Below are 16,741 nucleotides of genomic sequence, written 5' to 3'. Positions count from 1 at the left end.
TGATCCAGTCCATCCAAGCCATAGGGGAGTAGATCACGACCATTGATCAAGATCTGAAGATTTGGAACAGATTTAGAGCAATATTCACCGTTGGATCGATCCGGATAAATCATAGCCATCTGTTCTAATCTTGATCAGTTTTAAATGGGATGAGAAGCTACAGTGATGGTGTGAATTAGCTACAGTTCACGTCGAGACACAGAGGAGTGCCTCCAGCGATCTTCTTCCTCGATCCATTCCACCGCCGGCAAGATGCTGAGGTCAAAGGCGTTTCCCTTCCTTCGGTCATCGTCCATCTTCAAGTCGGCGACGTCATTTCCCCCATCTGATTTCCATTTCCTGCCGCATCTGCTAGTTTCAGAGATCGTTGGTTTGATTTCTCCTCATTTGCAATATCTTGACATCTTCATCAAGATCAGTGAGTACTCGGGAATGCCCAGCTCACTTTGGTTCATCACTTTCCCCGATCTCCATTACTGAATTTTGTTTTGTTCTATTTCTAGTTCAAGTTTAAGATTTGTGCCCGTTTAATTTTGTAGATTTACATTGCTTGAGTTAGCTGAATTCTTAGATCTGTTTCCTTTCTTTGATTCTGTTGTATGCTTGTTGAATCTCTGCGTATAGATCTGAAGTTGTTTTGCAAGTTGTTCTTGAATTGATTTCATCTACTATTCATCTGAATTCAAGTTCTTGTTTCAGTAATTGACTGAATCTGATTAGGTTTTGTTCTTGTTTAGTATTGTTGGTTTCTTATCTGCTCATTAGCATGAATCTGAATAGATCTTCTACCATCTGACAAATGGTAGTTTGATCCATTGAGTATTTGATCTTTTGTTCTTGTCTTGTTCTTATGTTGCTCTTGTTTAGTTTCTAACTTGTTTGGATCTGTTAATGATGTAATTCATAGCATAGTGTGACAATATGTTGTGGGTTCATGATTAATAGATAGATAGGATTTCTTCCATTGCCTTAGATTTAGTTTCATACTTGTCTTGCTATTTCATTCCTTACTTTAAGAATTCAACGAAATCCAAAAACCCCAATTTCTTGTCAAAAACCCAAAAGAAATAATAAATAAATCCTAAAATATCAAACATTGACTACATTCGTTGGGAGACGACCTGAGTCATCTCTATGCTACATTAGTGTAGAGTGAATTCAGTACTTAATTCTTTTGATACCTATTTTGCGACAAAACTTGGGTTTATCAGATTGGCGTCGTTGCCGGGGAATGTAGCAGTGTTTGATACCTTAGGATTGTTTTTTTCCTTTTTACATAAAAATTTGAAAAAAATTGTTTCAATTGCTTTCATGTTCATATATCCATGTGTTTGATATTATATGCTCCTGTGTCTTCTGATTTTATTTGCTAGTGTTTCAGTGTAAGAGCAGGAAATTTCTTTGACCATGGATCCATATTATCAGTACTATCAGCCTTAGACTTGGTTTTATCAGCCTGAACATCAGTACTACCCACCTGTGGATCAATCAAATTTCAGGTACGAGGTTACACATAGTCAGTCTACTGAGCCATATCCAGCATATCAAAGCCTACAAGAAGTTCAGAATGATCATATAGCTATGCGAAAAAAGATTCGTGGTATTCAACAATTTGAGGAGGAGACATTGCATGAATATTGGAAAAGATTCAAGGAACTTTGCTCCAGTTGTCCTCAACATCAAATCAGTGATCAAATGCTTATCTTACATTTTTATGATGGGTTGTCACCGATTGATTTGTACATGGTGGATAAAGCTAGTGGAGGGCCTTTGATTGACAAGACTCCTGATGAAGCTATGAAACTTTTGGAAACCATGGCAGTCAATCCTCAGCAATTTAGAAATGGACAACCGGTTACCTTAAGAGTTGATGAGACATTCCCTACAAATATTAAGGTGCTTGAGCAGAGGGATTGTAGTGTCTTTGACAGACCTGATCTTGATTTTATTACTTCACAGGACTCCTCTAGTATTTCTTGTTATGATTCTGTAGTTGTAAGAATTTCTGACTCTACTGATACTGTTATTGTAGATGTTACTGATAATATAGGTACTGATGTGGATGATGATGTAAGTGTAGGGGATTACACAATGGAAGCAATATCCCAAGAATCACCTGAACCAGATGTTGATGATGAGAGTATAGGGACTTATGCTGTGGAAGCAGAGCCTCAAGAATCACTACCTATGGTTGTACATTCACCTGAGCCAAAGCCAGAGTTTGAGTTATTATCTGATGTTGAGGAGGTCACAATCACCATTTTAGAACCTCCAGGTACCTTTCAACATGACAAGGTTAGTATTTCTTGTGATTCATTAGAAGATTTTATAAAGGTACCATTAATTGATTTTATTGGATGTGATATATTTTTTGAACCATGTAATGTAAAAACTAATATTTTCCCATACTTACAAGAGGTGTTGTCTTCCTTTGGCTTTGTAGGTCACCGTAGGCTACCAAAATGGTTGCTCCATCTAAACCGTCTCCGACCTCCAGGAAGAATTTTCAAAGGAAAAATGTTGGATGAAGTGGACTTGACTGCAACTACAATTATTCCACTTCCAACTTGGATTTTGCACCTCAATCGACTCCAACCACCGGGAAAGACCATTTCATTACCGGCGTGGATGTTACTTCTAAATCGTTTACAACCGCCGGGAATAAAGGGGAGTTCGTTCTTTGTTTTTTGCTTTACATACTTTACATTTGCATTTTGCTTAATACTTTGTACTTTGTTTAGTATACATAGCATCTCATTTTGAATAAAATTCCCCATGAAAATTTTCTAGTAATACTTTTTAAATGGTAAAAGTTCTTTAAGTTTGACCATCAATTTTAGGTCATCTTACATGATTGAAGTCTCTACTTGCATGATATTGGTTAGTGTGTTGGTGGATTCCAATTTGATCAATTTGGTTAGATTGCATGAAAATACCCAGAGATGACCACTTTAAGCCTATACTATAGTATTTTTTTTTTTGTGTGACATGTACTTACAACAATTGAAACTCTAGAACTTGTTTTACTTCTTTTCAAAGTCATAATAGCATATGTGTGCATGGGAATGAAAGTTTTTGTCATTCTGATTCTATCATAATTTCTAAATCCTTTTCCCACAATTTTCTTGAAATATTCTTGTCATGCATTCTAATTCTTGATTACTTTGCTTTGCCTTCATTAATTTGAGAGTTTTGGTTGAATTCTTGATGAGTTGAATTGACTAGATGGCCAAATTTTAAGTGTCGGGGAGGAATAATGGGATGATAAATTTTTAGAAATATTAAAGATGTTGCAAGGATTCATGAATATTGGTACCATTATTCGGCTCTTGAGTTGCTTAGTGGAATTTTGGAGTTGAAATTTTTTATGCAACTTGGATTATCCTTGCTCTTTTATTGGAGCTTTAAAAGAGGATACAACAAATCAGGATATTTGATACTGGAGTATTGTTTAATGATTCATATCTTTATAAAAGTTGTATTTCATGGATGAAGAGAAGGACAATGACAAATACACCAAGATGGAAGAACAACATTTTCGTGACAATTACTTATGAGTTTCTGTTCAGCTCAGTTTTGAAGGAAGTTGCAACAAGCTGCAAGTGAGATGTTTCTATAAATTCAGAGCTTGCACTGATCAGGAAACAATTTTTAATTGGCACAAGAACTTCCTGTATATCACTGATTTTAGTTTCAGTTTATGAATTCATCATGGAGTAGAGAAAATTGGATGGTGTTATTTTACAAAATGGAATTGTTCACTGGTTAGGAGAGAAATTTTTAGAAATTTGAATCTTTAAGACTCCATCAAATAGAAATTTCTGAAGCTAAGATCAGAAAATTGGAAAATGTGTATTAGTGCTAGTTTGTGCCAAACCTTTTGTGTGTACCAACTTGGTATTGCTAACTTTTTCATTCATTAAGGAAGTATTTAAAGGTATTGTTCTGCTGAAAACAACTTTGATAACACTCTTATTTACCTGTTGAAGTACTAAGATGAACAAGAATCTATTTATGAAAGTGTGATAGCAAGGTTTGGACTAAATGCAGTAATGATTCTACAGCTTAGCAATTTAAGAGTTTCTATTACAGTAGCTCCAAATCTACTTTTGAAAGATGTTATGGACAGTTACAAGGTCCTGAGATCTGAAGTATCAAGTGATGAGGAAATGAAATGGGCTAAGTAAGATAGAAGCTTATGCAGAATACAGAAATGCAGAATGCAGCGTTGCAGAAATTTCAGAAGCTAGAAATTGCTAGATGTCCAAATTCAGAAATCTATTGGAGGAAGCTATGATTGATGCATCAATTCCTTATTGCTGTGTGTCAATATTTGGGTTACAAATTTCTTTAATCAGCAAGAAGTCCAAGTGGAGCTTTTGATTTTGTACTTACTCTGTTAATATTGGACAAACACCAAGTTGGATTAAGTTACAAGATCTTGGATTACAGGTTTTCAGAGGTGGTATTTCAGCTCTTAACAATTCAGAAATATTTGGGAAGATTTAATAACTTGACTTACTACTGCTTGATCCCTGAATTATAGTAGGATACAAAACTCAAAACATGGAAGTTGAGTTGAATTACTGAATTTTCCTGCTGAACTTGTCAGGCTAAAATATGTTACTTTCTCTTGTTGTCATTGATGTTGATGAAGCATGCTTGATAGACAATGGAATCATCCATCATCTGGAATTGGAAATGTAGGGAAATACATCATGGAAACAAACGTGAGGAATTTGTTGCTGCCAAATTTATACTTGGTGTTCAAAGCTTCTGATTAATGAAATCCAAGTAGAATATAGATTTTCCATCGATACTTGGTGTTCCTACGACTTCAAACCTCTCATGATTTAAAGCTTTTTGATGTATGGTTATTTCTTTCGGTGAATCGAATTTTAAAGGAAGTTGACATTGTGATCTAGATTTGATACAGTGTTCAGTAACAATACAGAAAATTTCAACAAGTGTGTGCCAAGTTCTCCTTGCGATTCTTGAATCAATGGAAGACTCAAGACAAAATTGAGCCAGTAAACTCTTCTTTTCCTTGTTGTTGCGACTATTGAGGAAACTTTGAAATGGAAGTTGAATCCTTGATATGATTTCAGTGCAATTATCAAAGGTTGAAGCTGGGTAGCAGTATATGCATTTCTTTGATCAGTGAAGCTCCTTACTAATCTGATGGTAGCTGTCTTTTGAAGATTTATGAAAAATTGAAACTAAACTGAGAACAAGTTATCCAACAAACTGAAACAGAACACGGAAATGCTGTAAGCAGAAGCCAGACAAGAAACTAGAAGCATCAAGTATATGAAAATAGAAGACCAATGAAGTTATAAATGTGGTATCAGCAGCAATAAGTTTGTTCTATACTATCAAATTTTATATCAGAGAGGCTATATCTGTTCTTGCTGCTGTAATTCTGGAATTGTTTAGCTAGAGTTTCCATGAAGTCTAATTTTGAGACTGAAATCGGAAAATAGAATTCTGCAGATGTAGTTGCTGCAGGAGCTTAATTGGTGTTCCATCAATGCAATAGGAATGTATTTCTCAAGCGAATTAGAATGGAGTGTTACCTGTTTAAGAGATCAGATCAATAAACTTTTATTTCTGATTCTTATGAACCATTTTCTTCTTATTCTTGAAACTATTTTCTGGTATCAAGTAGTTTGGAGCTTCAAGAAATTGAATTCTATGATCAAGCTGCATTTCAGTTTTTGTTCAGTAAGTTGACACTGCTTTGTGCCAGGATTTTGGTTCTGTAGTTGTGGATTTTCAAGAGTTAGCATCTTTAGTGTTTCGATGTTTGGTAAGGAAATAAGTCAGTAATGACAATTAAGCAGGGGCTCAATATTGTGGTTCTAGATTCATCAACTGTAATGCTGAAAACACCACAGAAACAAAGGGAGCTGTAGTGCCAAGTATATGTGATGATATCATCTTCTACTGCTTAACTTTTGAATTCTTGAAATTTTATGATGCAATTGTGAGGAACTTCTGAATGTGGATTGAGCACTAGAAGGGTGTTGGATACATGTTTTGTTTTCATTGCCCGAGACAGACAATGTTTTAAGTGTAGGGGAGGGAACTCTTCTTGGCAAGCAGGGAACTCTTTTTGGCAAGCTGATGTGAGATTATTTTAGTTCCAAAATGCTGAAATTGAAGTGCAAAAATAGTAAAGAAAAAAGAAAAAAATGGTACATCAAAAGAGTATCAAATGTGGAGGAAGAGTATCGAAAATTTTGGATTGCCATCAAATTAAAGGAGAGGTTAGCTTGATATTTTGAAGTGGTAATGATAAATGGTATTCATCTTTTTTCATATCAAAATGGTCAACTCATCAAGTATATTCTTCTAATACTCTCATCTTCTCAATTTCTTCATTAAATTCTTTTCTTTTGCCTATTTCATTCACTTTCATTGTCCTTTTTGATTCTATTTTAATTCTTGTTGATTAAATCCTTTAGATTCATGTATGCTATGTTTTATAGTGGTGGAGAATTAGAAAATAAGCAGGCTTATGGTAGTAAAATGTTGTGAGTGACATTGAGTGAGCTCTATTTATACACATGTTTGAGTCTGAGAGTTAGAATAGATAAATATCTTGTGAGATTGCATCTTACTTAGTTTTTCAATTGGATTAAAACCACTATACTTATTGATTATTGTAGGGATTGTATTCATGATTGTTTTGATCTTTAGATGGTCATAGTTAAATTCTTTTTATCATCTTTTAGGTATTGCTAGGAAAATATTAGGGAGATGAATTCTAGTTGTTTCTTTGTTTTGTTTGCTTGCTCGGGACGTGCAAGAATAAGTGTGGGGGAATTTGATAACCATCATTTTGTATTGATATTTTGATTCATATAAGCATGTCATTTGATCTTCTCATGTGTTAATTCCCCATATATCATATTTCATGAGTTAGAGCCATTTGTGGACATTAATTACAAATTATATCATATTTGTGGTATTTGATGCTAATATTTGGTTGTATTCTTTGTAGGCATCAAAAGGGCAAGGGCTCGATCCGATCAGACCAGATTTGGGTTCAAATCTAGGGCTTAAATGAAGAGATCAAGCTTTGGAGTAATATGTATCGTTCATTCAAGACTTGAGGAGATCTGAGCCATCTATCATGATCCAGTCCATCCAAGCCACAGGGGAGTAGATCACGACCATTGATCAAGATTTGAAGATTTGGAACAGATTTGGAGCAATATTCACCGTTGGATCGATCCGGATAAATCATAGCCATCTGTTCTAATCTTGATCAGTTTTAAATGGGATGAGAAGCTACAGTGATGGCGTGAGTTGGCTACAGTTCGCGTCGAGACACAGAGGAGTGCCTCCAGCGATCTTCTTCCTCGATCCATTCCACCGCCGGCAAGATGCTGAGGTCAAAGGCGTTTCCCTTCCTTCGGTCATCGTCCATCTTCAAGTCGGCGACGTCATTTCCCCCATCTGATTTCCATTTCCTGCCGCATCTGCTAGTTTCAGAGATCGTTGGTTTGATTTCTCCTCATTTGCAATATCTTGACATCTTCATCAAGATCAGTGAGTACTCGGGAATGCCCAGCTCACTTTGGTTCATCACTTTCCCCAATCTCCATTACTGCATTTTGTTTTGTTCTATTTCTAGTTCAAGTTTAAGATTTGTGCCCGTTTAATTTTGTAGATTTACATTGCTTGAGTTAGCTGAATTCTTAGATCTGTTTCCTTTCTTTGATTCTGTTATATGCTTGTTGAATCTCTGCGTATAGATCTGAAGTTGTTTTGCAAGTTGTTCTTGAATTGATTTCATCTATTGTTCATCTGAATTCAAGTTCTTGTTTCAGTAATTGACTGAATCTGATTAGGTTTTGTTCTTGTTTAGTATTGTTGGTTTCTTATCTACTCATTAGCATGAATCTGAATAGATCTTCTACCATCTGATAAATGGTGGTTTAATCCATTGAGTATTTGATCTTTTGTTCTTGTCTTGTTCTTATGTTGCTCTTGTTTAGTTTCTAACTTGTTTGGATTTGTTAATGATGTAATTCATAGCATAGTGTGACAATATGTTGTGGGTTCATGATTAATAGATAGATAGGATTTCTTCCATTGCATTAGATTTAGTTTCATACTTGTCTTGATATTTTATTCCTTACTTTAAGAATTCAACGAAATCCCAAAACCCCAATTTCTTGTCAAAAACCCAAAATAAATAACAAATAAATCCTAAAATATCAAACATTGACTACATTCGTTGGGAGACGACTTGAGTCATCTCTATGCTACATTAGTGTAGAGTGAATTCGGTACTTAATTCTTTTGATACCTATTTTGCGACAAAACTTGGGTTTATCAGGCGTCCTCAAGCTTGTTGGATGCGCGTTCAACAGCATTAGGCTGCCATTGGATGAAGATAAAACTTTATCTTCAGTGGATAAAGCTTATCTTCCTGGAGGCGCCTTTAACCTCCTTTGAGGTGCCTTCGAGCGATGAAAACCAATGGTAACATCATCCCAGTAGGCTATAAAAAGCCCCTTGTGTTAGTACCCCAGATAGTTTTAATGTGATCAACCAAATCAGGTTAGGTTCTGTTGGTATTTAACTCATGTGTCTAAGTATGTAGGAACTTAGGAGTACAAGAAGTTGAACGAAAGACGCAGCTAGCGAGAAGGACGACATGGATGAGTGCCAAGGGGCTCGGTGCATTTGAGGGATGAGGTGCTGCGGAAGAGTACATGGGCGGACGAGAAGGAGGCACACGATGTTTTCGAGGGACGAGAAGTCGGAGCGGAAGACTGCCTAAAGGCCGAAAAATGGGTTCGAGTGAGCCTTATACCGGATGGCCGAAATCAACCAAGCAAGCGGAGCTAGAGCGAAAGACCCAGATCAATGCGAGCGGAGCAGGAGCAGAAAACCCGAACCAATGCGAGTGGAACCGGAGCAGAAAATCGGGATTGAAAAGTCAACAAAATATTGACTTTTTGGGTCTGGGCGCCCATATCTGGTCCAGGCGCCTGAAACATAATTTTATTTGGAATGCGATGGGGATAAAAGTTTATCCCCTCCAAGCACCTGTAACCCCTTCCAAGCGTCCCGACCAGTGCTATAAATGCAGCCCTCATCCCATAAGGTTAAACAACACTTGTAATTAATTCCATTTGAGTTTAGCTTTGCATTTTGAGTGTTTCAACTGCTGTAAGAGGCTTCTCCTCCTGAATGAGACATTAGTGAGTTTTTCATCTTCTTTGGATTAACAGTCTTTCTGGTTGTAACTAAGTAACCCTTTTGTGCCTCTTTTTTTCTTTATTTAGTCTTTTATTTCTTTTATGCAAGTCTTGATTCTTATAAAGCTATAAAGTTCGAGGAAGATTTGTTTTCCTATGCAGGGCTATTCACTTTCCTTCTTGTCGGCTGCCAAGGGTCCTACACCCTGGAACTAGAAATTAAATACAACTTGAAGAACAATTTCTGTATTAACTTTTCTAGTCTTTTCTGAGCTATCAACGTGTGTAAAAGGTTTCTCCGCCTTCAACAAAGGAGTTTTTAGTGAGTTTTTCAACATCTTGGATTAACAACCACCTATGTTGTAATTAAGTAAACTTTGACATTTTTTACCTACTCTTTTTAAGTTGTTTTTCTTTAATGTTAATTGTTTATATTTGCTTAGTTTAATTATGCATCCTTGCTAAACAAAAGCAAGAGATTTTTTTAACTATATTTTAGACAATTCATCCCTTCTTGTCGACCTCCACTACGCCAACAAGACATTGTTGGTAGAAAAGATATTCGGCTTGTGTGAGTAAATTTGCTACTTTTCTTGCCTTCTAATATTCCTCATCCATATATCCTTGGGTTAAACCTCTTTGTTATATTTCCTCTAGATATAGTTGCACCCTTTTTTACCTCTCTTGGATGTATTAATAGTTTTGGCGATTGAGTTGCTGAAATTCCCTCTTAAGCAATGTAAGTTTCTGCTTGAGCTTATATTGAGCTGTGCTTGTTGTTTTTTTTTTTACCCTAATTGTCTTGAACAAGTTGATTGAAACTCAGACGCGTCGTCCACATATTGTATAACTTGATTTACTTACGAGTCTCATTGTATTTTTTAAAAAAAGATAGATTCGTCATCTTAACGGCCCCTCTAATATCGACCCTACGGATATAGAGAGAGATAAATACATATATACAGACGTTAGGCGTATGGTAGGATAAATTTTAAGTCATCAAGAACTGAGAAATGATCTTGACCATTACGTTAGAGATGTCATGTGTCCACCGTCTACACTCTAAAGACAACTCATTGTATTTTAAAAAATAGCATCATAGTAATAATACTGATTTTCAAAATATAACATCAAAATGATAAGATTTTAAAATTCATTTAGCACATATGGTTTTTTAAAATCTAGTACCATAGTTGTATTTTAAAATTTAACACACACTGCGATTTTAAAATTCATTTAGCACATATGGATTTGTTTAAAATCTAGTACCATAGTTGTATTTTAAAGTTTAACACACACTGCAGTGGTGTTGTTCTTTACAATGTGACATCACAATGGTATAATTTTTTAAATTTAATACCATAATAATTAATGAGAGGGGGTAAAATAGGAAATAAATACTCCCTTTCAAAAATCTAGAAAATTGAGTATGTTTTTTTATATTCCACAATTTTTCTATAAATTCAAATAATTAAATTTTAAATGAAAATTGTATTTAGAATTTTTTTTAAAAAAACTTTTACCATTTTGCCCCCTGTTATTAGTATTAATATCTCACTCAATAATATGATCAGGCAACTCATGATTTTATTTTAATATGTAATAAAAATTTAGTACATTTTAATTTTTAAGTAATATTTAAACTTTAGGGAGTAAGGTGTTATTTTTCTCAAATTTAAAGGCCATTGACCATATGACGATCGTTGACCAAGAGATTCGTTCCCTCGCTATTTACAGACGCACGGCCACAGAGGAAGGGAACGAGCAGAATCGCCTCTCCGGCTCGCCCTCAGGCCAGCTCCTTCACTGTCGCCATGCACACCCCTCGCCGGAAACTTCTATTCGGGCTACCTCCGGACCCGACGCTGCCGGTGGCAAAGCTCCTCTGTTCGTACACGAAGAAAGGCAGCAACTTTTCCATCTACGCCGTCGCTCTCACCATCTCCCTCTTCGGCCTCATCACCTACGTCGGCGACATCAAGACCATGGCCCTCCTCTCGCCGTGGCAGAGAAAACCCCAGGAAATCTCTGACGCAGGCCTCACCCAACAGCCGTCGGAAATCGCCGGAGCGAACTTGACGGCGGAGGCGGTGGGCGTCGTGCCGGAGACGTGCGACCTGGCGCACGGCGAGTGGGTGTTCGACGACGTAGAGTACCCGCTCTACCAGGAGGAGGAGTGCCAGTACCTCTCTCGGCAGATGTCGTGCTTGCAGAACGGCCGCCGGGAAGCGGCGTACCAGAAGTGGCGGTGGCAGCCCGCCGGTTGCTCCTTGCCCAAGTACTCTTATCGATCCCCGACCGGCTCGGTTTTTTTTTTCTCCAAAATGCGTGGTTTGATTTATTTCGGTTCGATTCACCAGATTCGACGCGAGGCTGCTGCTGGAGCGGCTCCGCGGGAAGCGTATGCTGTTCGTCGGCGACTCCATCAATCGAAACCAGTGGGAGTCCCTCGTTTGCCTGATCCAGGCCGTGGTGCCGCCGGAGGGGAGGAGCCGCCGGGTCGACGGATCCCGAATCATCTTCACCGCAAAGGTACCACAAATTTCCTCCTCACCGACCGATCGACCAATCGATGACCTAGCTGATTTGGGCGAAATCTGAAACCGATCCAGGACTACGACGCGTCGATTGAGTTCTACTGGGCGCCGTTCCTGGTGGAGTCCAACTCCGACAATCCCAACTTCCACAGCATCGCCGTGCGGATCATCGACGCCGATGCCATCGAGAAGCACGCAGTCCACTGGAAGGGGGCGGACGTGCTGGTCTTCGATACCTACATATGGTGGATGAACACCCTCGAGATGCGTGTCCTGTGAGTACCACTTCTAACCAATCGCTCGCCGTCGATCCTTCTTTTGACTGTAAATTTGGATCGGAAACATTGATTTCTCGCTTCATCGATCGAAAGCAGCCGACCAGGGGCGAAGAATTGGACGGACCACGATCCGATTCTGAGGTACGAAGCTTACGAGAGAGTGCTGGGGACGTTGAGGAATTGGCTGGATCGCAGCGTCGATCCCATCAAGGCGTCCGTCTTCTTCATGAGCATGTCTCCGATTCACTTCGAGTAAGTAATTGAGAGATTAGCACGATTTCACGATGAGGATTGTTTGATGCCAAGGCGCCATTTTTAATCGCCAACGCAGGAGCTCGTTCTGGGGCAACGCGGCGGGAATCAAGTGCGCCAAGGAGACGCTGCCGATCACGGACATGGCCGGCGTCGTGTCGGGCACGGACATGAAGATGTTCGAGGTGGCCAAGAGGGTGCTCGGCTCTCCGGGGCGGCTCGTGCCGGTGGGCTTCGTCGACGTCACGGCCATGTCGGAGCGGCGCAAGGACGCGCACACCTCCGTGTTCACGGTGCGGCAGGGCGGCCGGCTGCTGACGCCGGAGCAGCAGGCGCGCCCGGGCGAGTTCGCCGACTGCATCCACTGGTGCCTCCCCGGCCTCCCCGACGCCTGGAACCAAGTCCTCTCCGCCCACCTCCTCGCCGCCCGTCGCCGTCGCTGACTCTAACACAATTTTTAATTCAAAACCATAGTTCTTTCACTGATTAACAATTCTTATATTATTACTGAAAAATTAAATCGAGATTAAATCAATATAAAATTGAATCAATATCTGTTAACTTGCGCAATTATCGAAGATTAACATCAACATGTCGACATTGCTGACTTTACGAAGGCATGTGCAATTAATTAGGGAATTCCAATTGGCTGAGTAGAGTTGGAGATGTCGACATATTGCTATTACTGGTCCTTAACCCCAAATTAAGCCCATAATCTGCTCGTGTTGTTATTATGGGAAACTCTCTCGCTATAACTTTGTCCAAATATGGCAATTATGTCGACATCCAAATGTCATTTTTTTAACATATTTTGTTATTACTAAAATTATAGCCTATTGCCATATTTTTTTTTAAAAAAACTTTTTTTTTCATATTTTTTAAAATATATATATATAAAATTTATTCCCACTATAAATACGACCTGCGCTTCACATATGTAAGTAAATGAATTTCTGTTGTTCTTTGACGAAGCAAACGGAGAGATGAGGTTTTCCGGCCACCGGTGGCGTCTCTGCCTGTTCCTCTACTTTCTTCTTCTCCTCCCTCTGTTCTCCTCTGGCGAATGCGACTACGGCGAAGAAGAGGGGGCCCTTGACAAGAAGGCGGCCCTTCCGCTCAAGATCGCCGCTGCTTTCTCCATCCTTGTCTGCAGCGCGGCCGGCGTACTCATTCCCTCGCTCGGCAAGTGGATCCCGGCTATCCGCCCCGAGAACAGCCCGTTCTTCGTCGTCAAGTCCTTCGCCGCCGGCGTCATCCTCGCCACCGCCTTCATCCACATCCTCCCCGATGCCTTCGAGGGCCTCTCGTCGCCCTGCCTCGATCCGATCCCCTGGCAGAGCTTTCCCTTCGCCGGATTCGCCGCGATGATGGCTGCCATCGGGACGCTGATGATTGATACGATCGCCACCGGTTACTTCACCCGAGTGCACACCCAGGGGCGAGCCGCGGCGGTGGCGGAATCGATCGCCGCGGGCGAGGCGGAGAAAGGGGCCACCGATATCGATGTGGTGGATGTGGAAGGGATGATGTATCATATGCATACCCATACGACTCATGGGCATTCGCATGCCGTGGGTACGGCGGATGACTCATCATCGAAGACTCAACTAATTCGCCATCGAATTATCGCTCAGGTGCAACACACATTTTTCAAAATTATATTATTTCCATATCTTGCTTAATAATTTGATTATTTTTTTTAAAAAAAAAAACTAATGGACAGGTTTTGGAGTTGGGAATTCTAGTACATTCCGTGATCATAGGAATTTCATTGGGTGTATCTAACTCTCCATCAACCCTAAAACCTCTCTTGGTTGCCCTAATTTTTCACCAGTTCCTTGAGGGCATGGGACTCGGAGGATGCATTGCTCAGGTACACATTGTTCTCAGCTATGAATGTTTAGTTACCTGGGCAATCAATTTATTTATTTTTCTTATAATTCATTTAAAAGTTGAATTTACCATTAAACTCCATAGCTTAAATGTGATGACCAATCAATCGTACCATGAAAAACATAGTGAGCCTACCTTGCACATTATGGCCTGACAATCTAGTTCTTGACTTTTGTTGAAAAGAATTAAACTCATAGTGAATGCTTTTATTCATTTCTATGATTGGTAGATGCAATAATTGTTCATTCATTATGTTTGTTTGCAAGTTTACTATTAAAATTCATAGTGTATAAAAATAGTAATGAATTAATAATAGCATGCCTACTTACCATTATGATTTATCATCTAGTTGTTGGTTTTGAGTTCTAATGTTTTCGAACCCAGAAGGGATTATATTGGCTCCAACTAGTTCAACCAATTATAATTTTTGAGTTATAAAGAGGTAAATTGGCTGGTTCAATCAAATGTTATAAGAGAGCAATTATTTACAAGTATCAATGTTTTTGATTGAATCATGCAATAAGTATACTACTTTTGTTTGTGTTTCATTTTTTTCTATTATAATTTTAAGGTGACAACATTAATCCACACTGTATTTCATCATATATATATACACAGGCAAGGTTCAAAGTGAGGTCAATGCTAACAATGGGACTCTTCTTTTCTCTCACGACGCCGGCCGGGGTCGTGATAGGCATTGGAATATCGTCCGTTTACAATGAGAATAGTCCCTCGTCCTTGATCACTCAAGGAATACTAGATTCTGTAGCTGCTGGAATTTTGATCTACATGGCGCTTGTCGATCTCCTTGCTGCTGATTTTATGAACCCTAAAGTGCAGAGTAACGTAAAACTTCAGGTCATGATCAATTTTGCCTTGCTACTGGGAGCAGGATTGATGTCACTTCTTGCCAAGTGGGCTTAGAGACTCTTCCTAATTTTAGCAGTTTGGTTAGTGGACATGTTGTGACGTGAATTATGTATGGCGTTGCATACTTTGCCCTTTAACAAAGAGTTTTACGATCCATTATCTCTTTTAATTTGTTATTAAGTTCAATTGCCTTTGGTAAAAGCATCACTGCCAAGGTCGATGGAGATTAGTGATTGCGAAAAGCCTCGTAGCTTGTTTGCACCCAATAAGGTATAATATGATAATATCTCAGCAAGTAGTAGCATTAAAAATTTCACCAAATAAATTATTATTTTTTCCTTCAAAGTTTGAACTAGTGTGGTGACGTTGGGTGCTTAGGATCCATTTTTACTTCTGAGATATAATTAGTCGACCACTGCACCAATTAAGGGATATTGTGGACAAGCGACTCTCAATTTTTTCTCTATAAACAAGCTACTCTCAATTTTTTCTTTAAAAGGGTGCATAATTAATAGATGTTAAACTTCTTAATCATCTATTGTCCACTATAAGTACTTCTTGATTTATTCTGATTATTGATGAAAAAATTATATTGAATCGTAATCACCTATGATTAACTGGATTTATATTTTTTTAAACAGTTATTATATAAAGATGGAATAAAGTGAACATTGTGATGAGTTAAGATCCTCAATTAGAGCATATTTTTGAATATTTTTTTAAAATTAAAAGTGTAATTTTGTTTTTTATCCTAATAGAACAATATTAATATATTAATTTAACTAATTAATTTATTAAAAAAACAAGAAAATCTATATATGGCTGGTGCTATAAAAAAAAGTTTAGGGCTTTACTTTTAGCGTTGGTTCAGGGTTATCCTTGATAACCTTGATTATTTATCCAAAGTTATCAACAAAACCCTGTTATGTAATCGATCATTCTCAGCAAGAGGGGCATGTAATCCGGAATCAGAAAATCTCGGAAAACTGAGATTTTTCTTAATTCCGGGGTTAACGTAATTTTTGGACGCAAAATACCCTCAAATAAGAGAAAAATGTGATAAAAATAAAAATGTAAAGGAAAAAAGGAAAAATACATAAAATAAAATAAAAAACTTTAAAAAAATAAAAAAAATTAAAAAAAGGGAAAAAATGTTAAAAAATGAGAAAAAAACATAAAAAATAGGAAAAATGTAAAAAAAATAAAAAACATAAAAAATAGGGGAAAAAATAAAAAAACATAAAAAATAGGGAAAAAAATAAAAAAACATAAAAATAAAAAAATAAAAAAAGGTAAAAAAAATAAAATAAAAAAATAAATTTTTAAAAAAATAAAAAAATAAAAAAACGAAAAGAAATAAAAAAATAAAGAAAAACATAAAAAATAAAAAAAAAACATAAAGTTTAAATAATAATAATAATAAAAATAAATAAAAATAAAAATAATAATATATATATATAGTTGGTTTTGTAACTAAGGATAATATAGTAAAATATTAAACTAGGTTATTCACTAAAATCTTCAAACAAATAAGTTTTTATTGCATTAGGAAAAAAACGTAAAAAAATGACAAAAAACATAAAAAAATAGAAAAAATGTAATTTTTTTTAAAAAATAATAAAAAATGTAAGAAATATATATATATAAAATGCAAAAAAAAAAAAAATAAAAACATAAAAAATAGGGGAAAAAT

At 37.5% G+C, this 16,741-nt stretch overlaps 2 protein-coding genes across 3 annotated transcripts; both read left to right on the top strand.

Moving 5' to 3' along the window:
* Positions 1 to 10,980: 10,980 nt before the first annotated feature.
* LOC121980729 (protein trichome birefringence-like 28) lies at positions 10,981 to 12,960 on the top strand. 2 transcript variants are annotated; one of them, XM_042532909.1, is made up of 5 exons: positions 10,981 to 11,496; positions 11,579 to 11,750; positions 11,831 to 12,030; positions 12,127 to 12,285; positions 12,365 to 12,960. In XM_042532909.1, exons 1-5 carry the CDS (start codon positions 11,033 to 11,035, stop codon positions 12,726 to 12,728), a joined length of 1,359 nt encoding a protein of 452 aa, XP_042388843.1. In that variant the 5' UTR covers positions 10,981 to 11,032; the 3' UTR covers positions 12,729 to 12,960. The 2 variants fall into 2 exon arrangements, with proteins under 2 accessions (XP_042388843.1, XP_042388844.1); XM_042532910.1 differs by having other exon boundaries at positions 12,130 to 12,285; positions 12,365 to 12,953.
* Positions 12,961 to 13,267: 307 nt separating this feature from the next.
* LOC121982942 (zinc transporter 8-like) lies at positions 13,268 to 15,159 on the top strand. Its single transcript, XM_042535939.1, has 3 exons — positions 13,268 to 13,919; positions 14,009 to 14,158; positions 14,797 to 15,159. Exons 1-3 carry the CDS (start codon positions 13,269 to 13,271, stop codon positions 15,100 to 15,102), a joined length of 1,107 nt encoding a protein of 368 aa, XP_042391873.1. The 5' UTR covers position 13,268; the 3' UTR covers positions 15,103 to 15,159.
* Positions 15,160 to 16,741: the final 1,582 nt, after the last annotated feature.

This window comes from Zingiber officinale, chromosome 5A (genome assembly GCF_018446385.1).
Source record: "Zingiber officinale cultivar Zhangliang chromosome 5A, Zo_v1.1, whole genome shotgun sequence".
Taxonomy (NCBI): domain Eukaryota; kingdom Viridiplantae; phylum Streptophyta; class Magnoliopsida; order Zingiberales; family Zingiberaceae; genus Zingiber; species Zingiber officinale.
The sequence above is the reverse complement of the archived record's forward strand: the minus strand, read 5'-3'. Positions and strand labels throughout refer to the sequence as shown.